The following is a 17,498-nucleotide window of genomic DNA, read 5'->3' on the forward strand; positions in this document are numbered from 1 at the left end:
CCCGCCACCGCCGGCCGCGGGTAGTACCCGCCCGCGCCGGCGCCCTGCGCCGCGCCCGCGCCTCGCGCCGGGGGCAGCGCGGCTCGCGCGCCCGCGGCCGGCTGGCCCCCCGCGGCGGCGCCGCCTTGGGCTCGCAGGTATTGCTCGTATGTCATCCCAGTCTCCGCCTCCCAGCGCCGCAGGTCCTGCTGCCACTGCTCGTACGAGTAGTTGCTCGGAAGGTACCCCCTCGCGCCGCCCCCGCCGCCCGCGGCCGCAGCGCCGCCGTCGCGGTACGCATCAGACATGCCCGCTGCGGGCAGTGCCAGCTGGCCGGCGCCGCCGGCGCCGCCGCGGGCGCCGGAGCCTAGGGACTTGAGGAGCGACGGGATGGCTGCGAAGAGGCCGTTGGACTCCTTGCGTTCGCGGTAGCGGGCGTCATCGTACACGATGACCTGGCAGGGATTATGGGGGGAGGGCGCAGGCGGGCCCGTTGCGGCGCGAGCGAGGGGTCCACCCAGTGGCAGCAAAGATCTGGGATGGGGCTATGGCGATGGTGCGTGCGGCGCAGCAACCCATGGCCATGGTGCACATGGCACATCCATCCATCCCTACATTACATACAAGTAAACCAATATGCAGCCCTTGCTGCACTTGTGCACGCGCCCCCCCCCCCCACACACACACTCACACACACACTCACACACACTCACACACACACACACACACGCGCGCGCACAAATACTGACAGTTGCTAGCACGCCCGCGCATGACTTTCCCAGCCCCACCTCCGAGCGCCCTATGCTGAGGATGTCGTCCGCCCCGACAGAGAAGCAGTCAAAAAACGCAGACGGAAGGCTGGGCAGGCCGAACTCGTCGTACGCGATTCGCCCTATGGCGCCGTTGTCGGGACTGAAAGACAGGTCCCGCACCTGCAAGGCCGCCGCAGGCGCACGAACAAGCGGTGCGTCGCGACCCCGCCCGCGGGCACAGCCGCAGGCGCCGCGTCGACAAGAGCAGCACCGCTACCGCCACCGCCCTCGGCGCTGCGCGCACTCGCGCGTGCCCGCGCCTCGCGCCCCGCGCCCCGCGCCGCACCTTCCCCAGAAAGTCGCCCGCCGCCGTGCGGACCTCGAGCCCTATGGGATTCACAAACCCCAGGCGGCCGTCCAGGTCCTGCTCGTACAGGCCCTGCTCGTCGTGCACCAACACCACGTCCCCGATCTGGCGCAGCGCCCCCAGCGGCAGGTTGCCCACGCGCTGCGCGCCGCCCACGAGCGGCAGGGACGCGCCGCCGCCGCCGCCTTGCGTGGGATGGGGAGCGGTGGGGCGCGCGCCGCTAAGGAGGGGGCGTCGGCAGCCAGACGAGGCCGGAGGAGCGCCTCACCAGCGCGATGCGAGGCCCACGCTGGCCCCGAGCCGCCCCGCCCTGCAAACGATTGACCCGCTCTGCCGAGGAGCGGCTGCGCCGCGCCTGCGGCCCCGCCGTCCCCCCACCCGGCAGCCGTGCATTCATGCATGTGGCTCACCCCCCTTCCTGTCGTCCAGGTCAAATGACACGACCTCGCGCCGCCCCGGGTCGATCCAGCAGCCGCTGAGTGACCCTAGGGCGCGGCCGCTGGTGCGCGTGATCACCTGCTTCGACAGGACCTGGGGGCATGGGGTTGAGGGGTGGGAGGTGGCACACGGTACAGGTTGAAAGGGAGCCGTGGGCACGGGCAGGCCAGGGCGTGGGTGCAGCCCGTTGGTTGCTGCGACCCTGTGAGCAGGTTTAAAAAGCAAACAGGGGCAGCTGCTTGAGCGTTGATGTCTGCGCGCCGCGTCGGGCCCAGCGGGACTGCAGCTGTCTGGATGCTGCCCCGCCTGTCTTCAGCAGGTGCAGCACGCCCCGAGCCCAGGAGCCCGGGCCCACGGCGGAAGGCTTGCCTGAGAGATGTCAAGAAACACAGGTTGTTGAGGCGCAGCCAGGTAGGCGCCACGCGGCGCGAGGGCCGCCGTCTGCTGCAGCGGCGCCTGCTGCGGTTGCATGCCACCGGCTGGCTGCTGAGGTTGCCGAAAACCAGACTGCATGCATGAAGGACGCAGCGGGGCGGCGCGGGCGCCACGCGCTGCTGCGGCGGCCGCGCCAGGTGGCCCTCGGGCTTGGAAAGCAATGAGGGTGCGAGGGCCATTTGTAAGGCTGCGCCTGCCTAGCCCTTGAGCTGCGCGCGCCCTCATTGACGCGCTTTGTCTGGTGCCTTGGGTGTGAAAAACTATGTCGCAGATCACTTCAAGGGGCGGCGAGTTAGAGCTGTGAGGCTTAGTGCGAAAAATCACTGTGGAACACATACATGGGATTCGTCACCGTGCACTGGCCCACAGCCTCCGATTTTGAGCGGCAGGTCAAGCGATCAGGTGTGTCTGCAGCGCACATAGGTGCATGCGCGCGTGTGCTCCGGTCCTCCTCAACCTGTTGGTGGTCCTCTTGCAGAGACCTTAATATCCTTCAGGCAGCAGCCACTCGTACAAAATGTCGACCTCCGAGCTCGCCTGCACCTACGCGGCCCTCATCCTGCACGACGATGGCCTGGACATCACGGTGCGTTCCTAGAGCATGACCCCTCCAGCGCCTTAGTCGCGCGGGGCGGCACAGGAGCACCGGCAAGGGAGACGGCGGCCTCGCGCTGGCTTGCCGAACCGCTTTTAGCCTGGATCGCTCGTCGTCGTACCATTTGCTGGCTGGAGCAGCGTGTCTGGGTACACGAGCGTTGAAGCAGTCGGTCGACGAGAGGTCGGCCTGGCGGCCATCTGTGTCTTCTGGACATCTCAAGGCCCGGCGTCGTTGACGAGAGTGTTCAAGACGGCTTATCAACGGGTGCTGCAGACCCCTGGCTCTATGTGCCTCTCGCTGACGGCTTGGCACACGCGCTGCGCTGCTTGCTGCTTTGTGCAGGCTGATGCCATCACCAGCATCGTGAAGGCCGCCGGCATCGAGGTGGAGCCCTACTGGCCCGCTCTGTTTGCCAAGCTGTTTGCCAACAAGTCCATTGGCGACCTGATCACCAACGTCGGTGCTGGTGCGTGTCTGGTCAGGGGCGTGCGGTGCCTGCATGCAAGCTGAATGCACGTGTGGGGGGTGCTGCTCAACTGTACGGTTTCCCTGCGAATGATTTGAAGCGCACCAGCAGGCCGCGCGCAGCAGCTCAACTGCAGGGTTTCCCTGCGATTGATTTGAAGCGCACCAGCAGGCCGTGCGCAGCACTGTGGCCCGAGCTCGCGGTGTTTCCCTCAGCGTACGCCTCGCACCCCCTCGCGCACGGCTCGTCCTTGCAAGGTGGCGGCGCCCCTGCCGCCGCCGCGCCCGCCGCTGGCGGCGCTGCCCCCGAGGCCAAGAAGGCGGAGGCCAAGAAGGAGGAGCCCTCCGAGGAGGACGAGGTGCGGGGCGGACGGACGCGGGTCGGAGAGTGTCGCAGGTCCGAGCGCGAGCCCCTGCCCGCCACGCATGCACCGATCGCGGGTTCTGCGCCAGCCTGCCGTCGGCAGAGGTTGGCAGGGGGTGGTGACCCCCAGAGCTGGACTGGCAGGGGTCAGGTGCAGTTGCATGCAGAGCACGCCCACAACGCTGCACTCCGCTTGTTCGCGCCTCTAGCCAACCCTGTTGTGGTTTTCGACCAACCGCAGCCCCCTTCGTCAACCCCCCGGCTGACCTTGGATTTCCGCCGCACTGCGCAACACTCGCAGGACATGGGTTTCTCCCTGTTCGACTAAGCGTCTTGGCGGCACGGGCTCAGCGATGCGCGGCGGTCCTGGCTGCCTTTTGGTGGCGGTGCTTAGCGGATGTAATGGCCAGGCCACAATCGGGGGTGTCGGGGTGTGCAGACTGTGTGCTGCCTGACGCCTTTGGAGATTGATGGGCAATGGGCACTTTTGCATGCGAGCAAGCTGGTAGATGTGCAGGCAGCGCAGCTTGACGCACTGCCTCAGCCGTTGGAACGGGCTGAGAGGAGGTGTGGGCTGGAAGAAGGGAGATGCACGGCAAGTTCAGACGGCAGGAGGGTTTCCGCATTTAGGCGTGATTGCCAAATGTTTGTGGAAGAGTCAAATGGCGTTCAAATTTGTCAATAAAGCCAAGCAGCCGCACTTGCAACCGTGAGGGAAGAGCAAGGGCCAGGCTGCGTGGCTCGCAGAGCGCCTATCCACGGCCCCGCTCACCAAGTGCACTTCATTTGGCAGGGCTCTGCCCTGCGCTGGACCTTGGTGGTGGTGCTGTGGGGTGCCCTTGGGCGCCCTTCATCACACACTCATGGCTCAAGGGGGGAAGGCAGGGCAGTGGACTCATTCAACATAATCTTGTACTGCGTGCGGACTAAGGAGGATAAACACTGGTTGCGGACTCAAAATTTTCACGTGTGGCAGCAGTTGAAGGAGTTGTTGAGTCTGAGCGATGAAGCTAGGTCAAGGATGGCGTGCATGCAGCGGCTGCCGGGTGAACGTTTTTGAAAACTCAGATGTGACATGATCTATTAAGTTCTAACGGATGGGGCCCCAGCAACAACGGGACGCGGCCCAGCGGTTATCGACCGGGGCAGCCAGTAGGTACCGGGAAATGCATCAGGCAGCGCTCGGTACCCACCTGCATCCAAAAAGGGTTTTACTTTTGGAATACGATGCATCATTGTGGTTCTTAAGCCGTTGTGTATACCTGTTGGCCTGCGACGGCTGCTTCGAAGTTGAGAGTCCCGTCTCGCCTGTTCAGAGGGTGCTGGCACGCGCCAGCAGGACGCTTCAAAGTAGTAAAGTCTTTGGTTTGATGTCAAAGGCCCACCCAGTCGTGGTGCTGGCGGGGCTGCTGCTCGCGGCCCTGCCAGCAGTGCATGCCGGCCTGTCCATGTGCGCCAAGGTGGAGCCTGTGTGGTGAGCATTGGGGCATACCCAAGCAGTGACAAAAGGTTTGAAGGATTTTGTGTTTCTGTAAACAAGTGTTCAAACGCCGGGCATGGCGTTAAGTGTGTGCCACGGTGCGCTCCACGCAGCCCTACTGCCATGGCAGCCCTCATGCGTGCGGGTACGCGCGCTGGCCGGTAAACCCGTGTCCGTCACCGCTGACAAGCGACTTGTTCCGTTTCATGCCGCATCTGATTGCAGCCAGTGGCCTCTAGAGGAGGCTGGCGCCCGGCTGGGCACTACCACAGTCGACCCCGTCTCAGCCGCAGCCGTGTTTGTTAGGCCCAGCCACAGCAGCATCATCAGCAGTGCAAAAAGCAGCAGCAGCAGCAGCAGCAGCAGTAGCAAAAGCAGCAAAAGCAGCAGCAGCAAACGCAACAGCTCGCCCGGCGCTGTCAAGACCGCGCCCCAGCAAACAAAGCGCCTGTTGTCGGCAGCCGAACAGCAGAGCGAGCCCGTGCTGGAGGCGCCGCCGCGGCGCGTGGCGCACGGTGACGAGCCGCCACGGCTGCCCGCGTCAGAGCGGGCGCAGATCTACCGCCGGCTAGCCGAGGTCATCCGCGGCCACGAGACGGAGGGGGTGTCCACCCCCAAGCGCCGCTCCCTGCGCGAGCGTGCGCAGACTGCCGCCAACGCGCAGCAGTCACAGGCGCGCGCGCAGCAGCTGATGCCCGAGGGCGTCCCCGACATGCTGGGCTCCCTCTTGCGCGGTGCACTGGACATATTCCGCCCGACCACCGCCGCCGCCGCCCGGCGCCCCACGCAAGCGCCGCTGCCCGTGCGGCCGCCGAGCCCCATCCTCAGGGTGCTGGACCCCCACCTCGGCCTCGTCGCCACGATCAACGACCTCGGGATCCTCAACGAGCGCGGGCAGCCGCAGGGCCAGATTGTTCAGGACATGGTCTACCTCGAAAACGACGCGCTGACGGTCGGCATCGACGTGAGGCGCGGCGGCGTCGTCGGGCAGATCTCGTCAAAGGGGATGCCGGCGCCGTTCACGGGGCGCAACCTCGTGAACGTGTGGGACTGCGGGCGGCTGATGCAGCAGAGCTACTATGGATGCAGCGACGGCTCCTGCTGGACCTCAAAGCCGTGGCGCTGGAACCCAGGTGTGCAGGAATCACTGGTTGATGGGGAGGGGGCGAACTCTGAACGGTGTGCAGCGAGCGGCGGCACATCATGTAGCGGAGGAGGCGGCAAGGTGCAGACGCTGGCAAGCAGCCCCGCCGTGCATGCGGCATCCATCGCAAAGTCTGGTTTATCAGTATTCTGAGTGTGTCGTTCAAGCTCTGGCAGCTTGCCTGCGGTAAGCACGCTTTCTTACCAGCAAATGACACATTTCGCCCACACCACGCAGTCCAAGCCGGCTCCTGGGGCAACCTCCCAGCGCGCCTGGTGTCGCAGACCGTGGAGGGCGCCCCCAGCAGCCCCACCCGCGTCGTCACCCGCGCCATGCCCCGCAACTGGGGCGGCCAGGAGCTGCTCGAGGACGTCATCCTGACGTCGGATTACTCGCTGCTGCCCGATGCGCTCGCGGTGACGTACAGCATGCAGTACGGCGGGGCGGACAGCCAGCCGATGCTCGACCAGGAGGTGCCCGCCTTTTTCGCCGACAGGCGGCTGAGCGTGCTCGCGGTGTACGAGGGTGCAAAGCCGTGGACGGACGGCGACCTGCGTTTCGCCCTGCCCGGCGGCACGAACGAGTACTTCACGCCAACCGAGCGGTGGGTGACGCTTCCCTGGTTACTGGGCGCCCCTTGACGCCTGGTGTGCTTGTTGACGCCATCAGGAGTGGAAAATGTGGGATGCTTTGGAAGGGTGGATGAGAAAGCCCTCTGCTGCTTTCATGTGTCCCTGAGTGTTGCCCCATAGCCCTTGTCGTCCACCCGCACTGCTGATTACCAACTTGCTGGGTGCCCGGCCACAATTCGCCGCGCATGCAGGTGGGCTGCGTACATCGATCCTGCGACCGGCAGCGGCATCGGCGTTTTTGTTCCCATCGCCTCCGGCCTTACAGCGTGAGCCAACGTGGGGGAAGCTTGGGAGGGAAACAGGGGCGCAGGCGCTAGGACGGGAAGCCCACCGCAGATCGGCCAGTGGCGGGAAGACCAGCCCTGCTGCACTTGTACGCCTGGCACACACGCGCGGGCGCGCGCGAACCGCGCAACGCCCCCCGACCCCCCACGGGCCGTCCACCCCCCCCTCCGCGCGCCCAACCCTGCAGGTACCGCGTCGGCCCGGACAACACCACGCGCGTCAGCGACACGTCGTACTTCGCCCTCCTCACGCGCTTCCCGATCGAGGCCAACTCAACGTTCACCTACAAGGCCTACGTCGCCGTCGGCCGCATCGGAGACATCCGCAGGACCTTCAGACGCATCGCGCAGCAGGAGGGCCTCGCGCCGCCGTCCGAGGCGGCCGCCCCTGCCGCCGCAGCAGCAGCAGCCTCGGATGCGCGGCCGGCGCCAGCGGCGGCGGCTGGCGCGGGCGCGCCGCTGGCGCCGGCACCGGGGGTGCAGGACGGGGCGGCCGCGAAAATTACAGTCGCGGCGGTGCCGGCCATGGCGTCGCGGCGGCTGGGACCCGTGGCGGCGGCCAAGGCGGCGGCTAAGGTGGTGGCGAAGGCGACGCCCAAGGGAGCGGCAGCTGTGCAGCGCAGAGACAGCACCACAGGGAAGCAGCAGCGTCACGGCAAGGCGCCCGGCGCGGCTGCACGGTCGGCGCGGCCAGGGGTTTCGCTGTGATGGGTTTGGCAGCTGTGAGGCGGCGCCGCCTTTGGCGGTGCCTTCGTCGACCCAAGGGCTGCACCACACTAGGCGCCAGCAAATATTTATTGCCTGACAGCCACTTCCTTTGACAGAGATGGCCGATGCCCAGAGGTCCCCGGCAGCACTGCCAAGACTTGTCGCATGGACGCATGCCCTAAGCACCGAGCACGAGCGCGCATCGTCGGCTCACTCATCGCTGCGGCTACCAGGTCGCGACCTAGGACGAGCGCTCGACCCGCACAGGCACTGCTTTGATGAAAGCTGCAATGAGCGGCATTCAGGCGCAGGCACACTGCCATGGCACAGCCCGGGCTGTCTGCATGCACATGCTTATTCAGCGCCCACGGGCACATCCACACATCGGCTTGCAGCCATCCGCCGCTGACCGTCGGTGAACGTGCCAGGCCTTCTTGCCCAGCACCAGCTAACATGCATATACATTCATTTCTTCCGCCCCTTCGCCTTTCCTGCACTCGTCGCACGGGACCAGGGCCCTGCCAACCCACAAGCAAGGCGTTCGCGTCAGGGGCCCCTCGCGCCCGGGCCTACCTCGCGCCGCGCATCCTTGCGGTGCATCACTCGTGATTGCTCTGGCGCGAAAGCTGGATGTATTTTTCCGTTGATGTCATAGGTATTAGGTCAACCTTCCTACACAATTCGCAGGACCCCAGGTGTTGAGTATGGTGGCCACAGCTGGAGTTTCAGCTTCATTACTTGACCCAACAAAGCACACAGCTAGGAATGCACTCGTTGCCAAGCCACGCAGACACATAATCACACCTCACCCACCTGCGTGCATGCAACCCATTCAAACCCCACGCACTTGAACCCTGGTATGGCGCTGGATGCGCCCCACTTGCAGTCACGCTGCATTCCTTGCTCTTTCTCCTGGAAGCCCAGTGTAACCACAGCGCTGCTTTAGACGGGGAGCCACTAACACAAACAAACAGCAGATTCTCACACATTCCTGGATGCACATGTGCGTGTGTATACATGCGCGAACACGCACGTGCGCACGCACTGCATGACCATGCAGTGTGTGCGCACGTCCATGAACGCAAGCGTGCACACGCATCAAACGCCAGGACCAATTGTTGATTGTTGGAATGGCGGCGGACCGCGGCCGGGCTGCAATTGATGGCCAGCTTTCAGTGTGGCAACAGGGCTACGGGTAGAGTGATCGGTCAGGTTTTGGCACCGGACAAAGTATGGTGCGACAGCTGTCTTGCCACCAACGCGACGCATGCAGAAAAGCGTCGCGTCCCAACCCGCAGGCGTTGAACCCATCGGGCATGGAGGTTTGGCAGCATCGCGAGCTGTTCGATAACGGTACAGCAGCAGCTGAGCCCGCGCCTCGGCCGCAGCGTGGCAGCGCAGGACGAGCGCGCCCAGGCGGCGCAGAGCGAGCAGCGCCGCTGCTTGCGGCACACTGCTGCCTGCGTGAGGAAGCCTGGGCCTTGAGCCGCATGTTAAGTGAGGGATTTGTAACCGGTTAAATTAAAAGTTATGTTTGTATCGTGTTGCTGTCTCTTATGATATTCAAGCACTGCTGTGGCGTTCCCCCTTTCTCTCTGTGTTGAGTTGTTTGCAGGTTGTTTGCTTGGTGCGCTGGTCCTTGAGCTCACTACCGTACTATTGATGCCCTCTTTTGTATGATGTGTACACCCACCGTACAGCCACACATCGAAACCGGCTCCCTTCCGCAAAGATCTGGAGAAGGAAGGGCCTTGGGTCACGCTCAGTTCCTCGCATTGGTGGCGTCTCCCTGTACCAAGAGGTAAGCTATTGCAGTATCGAGGCCCAGCTGTCACAGTGCTGTTGCGGCAGTTGCTTGGGTCTTCTACCAGCAGCCAACCTTGGCTGCCTGTTGTCAATACGGAGTGGCTGAACTATTGCTCTCGGCCTTCGCCTGCACTGTGTGTGCATGCCAATCGGGACAGGTTCTTGTTGAAGGGTCAGCACTCAGCGGAGCAGTGGGCAGACAGGGCTGCCTGCATTGAAGAGCATTAAGCAGCAGACAGACGGGGTAGCAACCTTTCTGCTGCAGCTGACGCCCGGCAGGAACAGGCGGACGTCAGTCATACACCAGAAGAGGGATGCAAGTGCGCTCACATACAAGCACCACACCCGCTGGGCATACCACCACCCATGGGCTACAGCGATTTCCAGCTCAAGAAGCAGCAAACGAACAGACCCAAACAATTTACATGCTCAACACAGAGAAAGGCAAACGCCACAGCAGTGCATGTTCTTGAATTGAAGGCAACATTACACACAATAATAAATTGAAACTACGGACAAATGCCTCACCTAATAAGCGGCTCAAGGCCCCACAACGCTTCCTCAGGCAGGCGGCAGCGTGCCGCAAGCCGCGGCGCTGCTCGGCGCCGCCCAGGCGCGCTCGTCCGTGCGCTTCAACGCTGCGGCCGAGGCGCGGGCTCAGCTGCTGCTGTACCGTTATTGATCAGCTCGTGATGCTGCCAAACCTCCACAGCCGACGGGTTCAACGCCTGCGGGCTGGGACGCGACGCCGTTTCTGCATGCGACGCGTTGGTGGCACGACACTCTGCTGCATCGGCAGGTGAGACAGCCGAGGTGACTGCTACCCCAGCACTTGTAAACTGCGGCCGTCCTCTGTGGCCGGGTCGCCACCTCCGGGGGAAGCAGCCAGATTGGCAGGCCTGGGAGCTTCCTGGCCAACAGGGGAGTTGGCCACATCTTCCCGCACAATGGCGGCACGCACGCAGCCGCGCATGCGCAACAATGCAGTGCACAGGTGCCTGGGCTCAGGCCCTAGGCTGCGGCTTGCGCACATGGGCCACAATCAGAGCTGTGCCGCTGTACGGCATGACAAAGTTACTTCCAGACATCTACCCCTCTTGAGTCAGCACTCGCCAAGCCGACCGGCGTCCCCGCAGCAGGTACCAATGGGCAGGGCCTAGTCCTGGTACTTCTGTGACTGTTTGAACATGCTGTCGACCACGATGCAGGCCGCCGCCACGAACGCGGCATCCGCGCCCGCCTCCAGCAGCACGTCGTAGGCACGCAGCCTTGCTGGGGGGCGCCCTGGCTGCCGCGCTGCGACGGCGACGGCTGGCGCCGCTCGGCCGCCGCCACGGCCAACTCGCGGCCGCAGGGCAGCTTCACGCTGACCTGGAAGCTGGTGGCGCCGAGCTCCCCGCCCAGCTTGAAGGTGCTCACACGTGGGGAGCTGCGGAGGTAGACACTCACGGCTGGCATACGGGACAGCAGGAGGTTGGCAGGGTGGGAGCGGGAAGAGTTCAGGGTTTGGTCTGTGCTTGGACGGACATGCAAAATGCGGGAGGCGGTATCTGTGAGCCAACAAGCAAGAGGTTCCGCTGGTTTGTATGTGTGTGCATTCTCCAGTGCAGTAAGTCAGGCCCTGCCCACCTGGCTCTGCACCGAAGAGCTGGCCCGCAAAGGTGGCCAGGCGGTTCCCCTCGTCCAGGTGGCCCCCGCGGTACAGAGCCCACGTGGGCCGGAGGCATCCCACCACCAGCCCCATGCACACGATGGCCTTGCCACAGTTGTCGAGCAGCACGCGCTTTTGGCGGGCGCTGGAAGAGCGAGCCTCCTGCCTGTACTTGCAACAGGGGAAGTGCATCGGGCAGGTGCACAGGCAGGGGAGGGGAGAAGCAGCACTTGCTCTGGATTCGATGCGGAGTGACGGAGGGTGCAGGACAGGGCCAATGTCTGGAGCGAGTTTGGAGGGTATGCCAGGGCACGGCATTGCTTGTGCACTCGCACTTACTGGCATGCGCCAGGCAGTCAGTTGCACAATCAAGCGTACGCAGGCATGGCTGCACGCGCACAGTCACGCACCAAAACATAGCGGCTCCCGCTGGGGTCTGCACCGGCCGAGGCCAGGCGTTCTCGCTGCAGGAGCTGATCTTGCCTGTCTCCACAATCAAGCGCGTGCGCTCCGTGCAGCAGTAACGAAGCGGCGCAAACCACAGGTCGGCGATCGCGGCAGTGGTGGCAACAGGACGGACTTCAACTCCGTGCTCAGGCAGGCCGTCGCATCCGGTCGTGGTGGTGATCGATGGTCAGACAAGCCGGCCCAAGCTGGCTGGAGGGCTGCCCGGCAGGCGCACAGCGCTTAACTCCAACACTCGATGAGATTCATCCCTCCCGGCTCGCACCCCGACATGTCCCCACCTGCCATCACACCGCTGGTGCCAGCGTTGATGACACTGGCAGGGCAGGCTGATGCCGCCAGGGCCCCCGAGCCTGGAAGGTCAGTTGAGTCGCAGCCAGTTGCCAGCTCGTGTAGAGGTGATCCCGTCAGCAGGCCATGTGCTGTGCAGTGCCATTGTGTGGTGGGCGTTGTAATCCAACCTGGTGCATGGCCGCCACGAGTAGAGGCATGCTTGAGTGAGGCGCTAGATTATATTCGGCGTTCACTGTCGCAACATGTGATGACGTGTGCGCGCCCGATGGCAGGGAGGGATGGGGCATCATGCCCCCAAGGATCGAGCACCCTTTGAATAGGGCCAACCCCCCACTAATAACAAGGTCTCACCGGCAATGGCACGTGTTGACTGATCACAGTGGACGATGGTTTCGCTCTGATGCCCTACGCGTGGACGTACTGTAGGAGAGCGGGGTTACGAGCGAGCTCTACAGCTCTTTGCATTTAATAGAATAGATGAAAGAGAAATCACCGAAGTCGCATGCATGCAGTGAGGAAAAAATCCACAGACACGGCTCCCAAGCAGCGTCGGCACTCGCACGGTGAGTGCAGCCACCCCATAGCTCCACCCGTGCTCACCCAAGGATGATCATCACCACGACAGGATGGGGCACAGCACCCTGCACTGCGCCGCTGTGTAACTCTCACCAAAAAGTATAAATGAGTCCTAGTGGAGTGGGTACGGACAAGGTTACCCCACGCACTCGGGCACAGGCGGCGCTGGCGAGCAGCCCGCGAGCACCGCGCACGCATGCGCGCGCATGCGCGTGCCACTCTTGTATCCGTGCTCTCTTTTGACTCTGTGTTTGTGGCCTCTGCGTGCCCACAATCAGTCAATCTAGCGGGCGTGGCCAAGGGGTTGCGGGCGGCGAGGCCAGGGCTCGCTTGAGGAAGACCAGTCCGCGCCCAGTCAGCAGGCCTCTGTCACAGCTGACTTCGAAGGCAAGGCTTCCGCCGCGTTGCCAGCCCAATAAACACTCCATGATGCCTTTGATTGCCCCGGCGGTTGCAGTGCGGGCCCCGCACAGACGCACCGTGTATCATGCCGAGTCCAACGGCCTTCTGCACAGTCTGCAGAGCGTCGAATTCAACGGCATTGACAGAATTACAACAGCGCGCACACGCTCAGCTGAAGGGAGGCATAAAGGCTATTCAAGGTGCGCGATCGAGCGGTGACATGGGCGATTCACACCCGCGCACCAGCCAGCGCGGAGCTTCATGTGGAGCGAGGGCGAAAACGGACGGCCATGCGCAAGAAACAAAGCAGCTGCTGGGCGTCGAACCGGCAGCTGATGAGCTGGCACCAACGCAGCATGGGCCCAGCGCCCCGTACCGATGAGTCGCACCAGCCGAGCCTGCTCACAGATGGAAACACCCCAAGTGCATTGCAACCGAAGATTAGGTGCAGAACAGAGGGAACACAGCGCGGGCAAGGGTGCCCACCCACTGCGTTCGGAGGCATAAACCGCCAGCCTACAGCGGAACGCAATTTGCGCAGGCTGGGTAGCGAGGCAGCGCCGGGCTGGCGGCGCCGCGTTTGAGCAGGGGTGCACTCTCGAAACGGCCGTCGCAGATGCACCTTGCGTGCAATTTAGTGGGACCCCTCGATATGCCCAAGGCAAACACAACCCCAATCAGTGAGGGGCCTAGCTGTGCGCATGCCACAGATTATTTTTGGGAAGATGACGGCTCTGTGAATGCTAGGTGAGCCAGGCGAGCGCCTCCCTCACACATGCACGAACGCGCTGCGGCTCAAGAGCCCGGCGGCTGCCCTCCCTTTCACCGTAGAAAAGTTGGCAAATGCAACGGACGTGCAGGAAGGGAGGCGGGGGATAGGGGGCTGTTGTCCGCGCCGGCGCAAGGTGTTAATTGTGCGCGGTTCCAAAGCAGGGTCGCGGTAGTGACAAATGCTGTCTACGGCTGCTGGCGTAAACAGCGACCCAATGCCGTGGGCATCCCCAGAACTCGGAATGTTCGCCATGGCAGCGCTCACACGAGGGCGGCGCGGGCGCAGCGCGCTTTGCGGGTGCGTCCAAGCGTGCGCAGGGGCCAGGCAAGGGACCAGTGCGTAAGTAGTGACATGTTCGACACGGCAGGGCCGGAAAGCAGCTCAGCCAAATCCACGAGAGGCCCGATGCGCAGGGCAGCAGCACAGAAGACGCGCACTAGCCCCTGCATGCCCGGCAGATGGCGCGAGCCGGCGGTCCTGCTGCAGCAGCGTCCGTCATTCAAGGTTGAGGGCGGCGGTGCCGCGCAGCGGCCCTTGCAAAGCGGAAATGCCCGCATTCTAAAAATCCATACGAAAACCCATGTACAGATGTAACGCGCCTAGATGCTGGATCAGCCTGTGTAAATTTTTAGGACAGCTTGGCCGCCGTGATGCCCGGCAGACTGCACGACGGGGTCAGGAGGCCGAGGATACCCCACGCGCGTCGGACACAAAGGGGAGGTCTGTGCGGTGGCAGAGGGCGCCAGTGCAAGACTGGGGTCGGACGCTGGCCCGCTTGTAGCCGGGTCAATCAGTGCAGGCGGCTGAAGATGGCTGCCAGTGCCGTTTCCTGCAATGGTGGCGCTGCTACTCCTGCTGCTGCTGCTGCTGCTGCTGCTGCTGCTGCTGCTGCTGCCACTGCTGCTGCTGCTGCTGCTGCTGCCGCCGCTGCTGCTGCTGCTGCTGCTGCTTTTGTGAGTCCCCCAACCGCCTGCCGCCAACAGCGACAGCGAGGCGGCTGCTGTTGGTGCTGCTGTTGCTGCTGTTGCTGTTGCTGCTGCTGCTGCTGCTGCTGCTGTGCTATTGCTGCGGTAGGTTTCCGTTGATCGCCATCTGGAGCAGCGCTATCAGCGCCGCTGCCTCTGCTGGCTCTGACTGCGGGTAGCACACCTCGACACTTGGCAGCTGCAACGAGTGCCCCGGGGGCCAGCACCCCGGGAGGCAGGGGTTGTCACGGTCAGGGTGAGGGTCACGCCGTCACTGGACTTCTAAGTCTCTTGGCATGACGCTCGCACATGCACGCACGCATACACACGCGTGCACACGTACGCACGCACGCGCATATGCACGCACTCACGCACGCAACCACGGACACACACACATACACACACACGCACGCACGCACACACGCACGCACGCACACACGCGAGCACGAATCACACGCAGGGGCGACCCCTCCAATGTCCCCCCTTCTCCACACCTCTGCGCGAATCGCCTCTGCCAGGTATTGGGCGTAGAGCCCGTTCTGCGGCAGCAGGCGCCCCGCCAGCACCACCTGGAACGTGCTGGGGGCCTCTAGGCCCACCGAGGCAGCAGCCGTCTTGACTGACCTGAGGGGGCAGGGGGGAAGGGGGCGCCGCGCGCACTCAGGTGCGCGGGCGTGCCCAGCCGTGTGTCAAAGCTGTGTTGGGCGCACGGGCCCAGGGAACGCCGCCGGGCTGGCTCGCCGCCGGCCCCGCCTTGTGGCGCCCGCCCTGCCACGGGGCCGCGCGCCGCCCGCCGCGCGTCCCCTCACTTGAGCAGCTCCCCCACGCCGTGGCGCAGTATGGTGTCGGCGACGGCATCCCCCGCCGCGGCGCAGTCGGCCACGACGCGCGCCAGCCCGCAGATGCGCTCGTGCTGCCCCTCTGCAGGGTGGTACGCCCACCGCACCAGATCCTCCACGCGCGGCAGCCGCAGGCGGCGCAGGAACGTGCGCGTGAGTGTCGTGGCCGCGCCGCGGCTGTCGTGCGCCTTGTGGGCGGCCAGCAGCGCGCGGGAGCCGATGTCGTACGCGCAGCCGCCGTCCATGAAAAGGGGGCCCCAGCCGGAGGTGCGGTGCTGCCGCTGGCCGCCAAAGGCGACCGCCTTTGTGTGGTCGTCTGCACGGGGAGCAGGCGGCGCGCGGGCGCGCAACGTCGCAAAGTGTGTCGGCCGAGCTGAGGCCGCGGAGGTCGCAGGGGCGCATGCGCGCGCCTGCGCGGCTGCTGCGGCGACAGCGGCGGCGGCGGCGGCAGCCGCATGGGTAGGGTCTACTCATCACTGGCACCAACGCAGCCGCTCCGCGCCCGGCATCACTCGCCGTGCCGTCGCGCGTTCCGGCACGGGGTTCCGACCGCGGGATTTCGGCCGCGCCGCCCACCTGCGACGACGCACGCGCCATGCAGCACGCCGTGGGTGCAGCTCGCCAGCGCGGCCGCCGCGTCGGTGTGCACGAGCTTCAGCGCCTGTGCCGGCAGCCGGTTCGAAAGCGCCGCCAGGAGGCCATCCAAGTCGGCATTGGCTTCGCGCACCGCAACAGCGGCGCAGATCGCCGCGACGTCTGCATAGGTGGCACCAACCGACGCCAGGCTGCCGTCGATTGCCGACCAGAGCTCCTTCTCGGATTGAGAGGTGCCGCTGCTGGTGTACCTGTGAATTGATGAGGGTACAATGCGCCACGGCGCGAGGTTTTGATGATGGGGGGCCTGTGCACCGGGCCACAGGCGGCAGAGCAGGCAGTGCTCTGCCGCAGCAGCGCGCACAATGGTCCTGGGTCGCAGCAGCCTCAAATTTCCTGAAAAGCACGCCACACCGCCTGTTTCCAAGCAAGACCCAGGCGTATTGCATGATTGCAGGCACGCTTGCCGCCTGATCCCGACGTTGCTCGGCTCGGGCAGGACTCCCGACGTGAAACGGAACATGCTTATTCTCACCACTTGATGCGTGCACACGGGGAGGCCGCCACTACGCAGGATGTACGCGTCGAGTACAAAACACACTGGCCGGTCTCCGGGTTGGCCACGCACAGCGAGCAGAGCCCGATAACGAGATAGGGCTGCTCCGCCGCCATTCCACCCTCTGTCCCAGCACAGGCTGCCTCTACACCATGAGGGCCCAGGAACCTGTAGTGACGCGAGCCCCTACTGGACCCCAACGATGTGGATGCCCTCTTATTGAACAGACACAAAAGACGCACAGAATTGCGGCAGTGTTGGCCCCATCTGCAGACACCTTGGCATCGGCATTGCAGTAGCTCTGGGAAGCTGCTCGCCGCCTGGTGCTGGCCCTGCTGCGACGCCTTGGGTGGCGTTGAGGACTGTGGTGGCATCAGGGTGGCCGGCGGCTGGTCTGAAACTCGTGTTCAAGGTGCCTGGCGCGCATCAGGCCTCAGCGTCATCCAGGCCCTCCGCCCCCCTCCACCACGCGCATCCGTGCGCCCACACCTAGCGAATTGCACCTACTGGATCTCAGCAGCCCGCTAAGATGCTGATTACCATACCATAGATGAGAATGGCATAAAACCCAAGTTGCACCTGCAGCGGCCAGTCACAGGGCAGATCAGATAGAGACCTACACACCTTTGATTCACTAATCAGGGAGCGTCTCTAACGCTGCATCGGCCCAAAGCTGCGCCGCTGGGCCGCTCTGCAAGCGGATGTGATTGCCCAGAAGTACATAAGGCCAACACAAGCTTTTATGACGGGTTTGAAGGCCGGATAAGCCGTATGGAGCACAGCCAGTGCGCGTCTCCCCGTTTCCAGGTACAGAGACGTGCCTGCTTGTGCTCGAAGCACAACACCCACGCCACAACAGATAAAACATCGCGCTCACATACACGCATACAAGGTCATCACCCCGAACCAAGCGGCCCTCGCCCTCCTTCCCC

At 64.1% G+C, this 17,498-nt stretch overlaps 4 protein-coding genes across 4 annotated transcripts in view; 2 read left to right on the forward strand and 2 right to left on the reverse strand.

Moving 5' to 3' along the window:
- Positions 1-2,150, reverse strand: part of MNEG_4128 (hypothetical protein) — a gene marked incomplete at both ends in the record, with an annotated part of 3,479 nt that extends 1,329 nt beyond the window's left edge. Inside the window, 5 exons of the mRNA XM_014047391.1 lie at positions 9-434; positions 768-911; positions 1,078-1,283; positions 1,509-1,629; positions 2,061-2,150. Coding sequence (XP_013902845.1) covers positions 9-434; positions 768-911; positions 1,078-1,283; positions 1,509-1,629; positions 2,061-2,150 — 987 coding nt within the window. The remainder of the gene's footprint in view (positions 1-8; positions 435-767; positions 912-1,077; positions 1,284-1,508; positions 1,630-2,060) is intronic.
- Positions 2,151-2,488: 338 nt separating this feature from the next.
- Positions 2,489-3,726, forward strand: MNEG_4129 (60S acidic ribosomal protein P1; the record flags this gene model as incomplete). The annotated part of the gene is made up of 4 exons (XM_014047392.1): positions 2,489-2,557; positions 2,912-3,035; positions 3,293-3,393; positions 3,700-3,726. 4 exons carry the CDS (start codon positions 2,489-2,491, stop codon positions 3,724-3,726), a joined length of 321 nt encoding a protein of 106 aa, XP_013902846.1.
- Positions 3,727-4,768: 1,042 nt separating this feature from the next.
- Positions 4,769-7,646, forward strand: MNEG_4130 (hypothetical protein; the record flags this gene model as incomplete). The annotated part of the gene is made up of 5 exons (XM_014047393.1): positions 4,769-4,872; positions 5,104-6,011; positions 6,260-6,626; positions 6,846-6,920; positions 7,127-7,646. The coding sequence occupies 5 exons, from the start codon at positions 4,769-4,771 to the stop codon at positions 7,644-7,646; spliced, it is 1,974 nt and encodes a 657-aa protein (XP_013902847.1).
- Positions 7,647-14,671: 7,025 nt separating this feature from the next.
- MNEG_4131 (N-acetylglucosamine kinase, putative) lies at positions 14,672-16,682 on the reverse strand (the record flags this gene model as incomplete). The annotated part of the gene is made up of 5 exons (XM_014047394.1): positions 14,672-14,746; positions 15,072-15,201; positions 15,387-15,732; positions 15,993-16,261; positions 16,612-16,682. The coding sequence occupies 5 exons, from the start codon at positions 16,680-16,682 to the stop codon at positions 14,672-14,674; spliced, it is 891 nt and encodes a 296-aa protein (XP_013902848.1).
- Between the last annotated feature and the right edge of the window lie 816 nt (positions 16,683-17,498).

The sequence above is a fragment of the Monoraphidium neglectum genome (assembly GCF_000611645.1).
Source record: "Monoraphidium neglectum strain SAG 48.87 unplaced genomic scaffold scaffold00556, whole genome shotgun sequence".
In the NCBI taxonomy this organism is placed as follows: Eukaryota; Viridiplantae; Chlorophyta; class Chlorophyceae; order Sphaeropleales; family Selenastraceae; genus Monoraphidium; species Monoraphidium neglectum.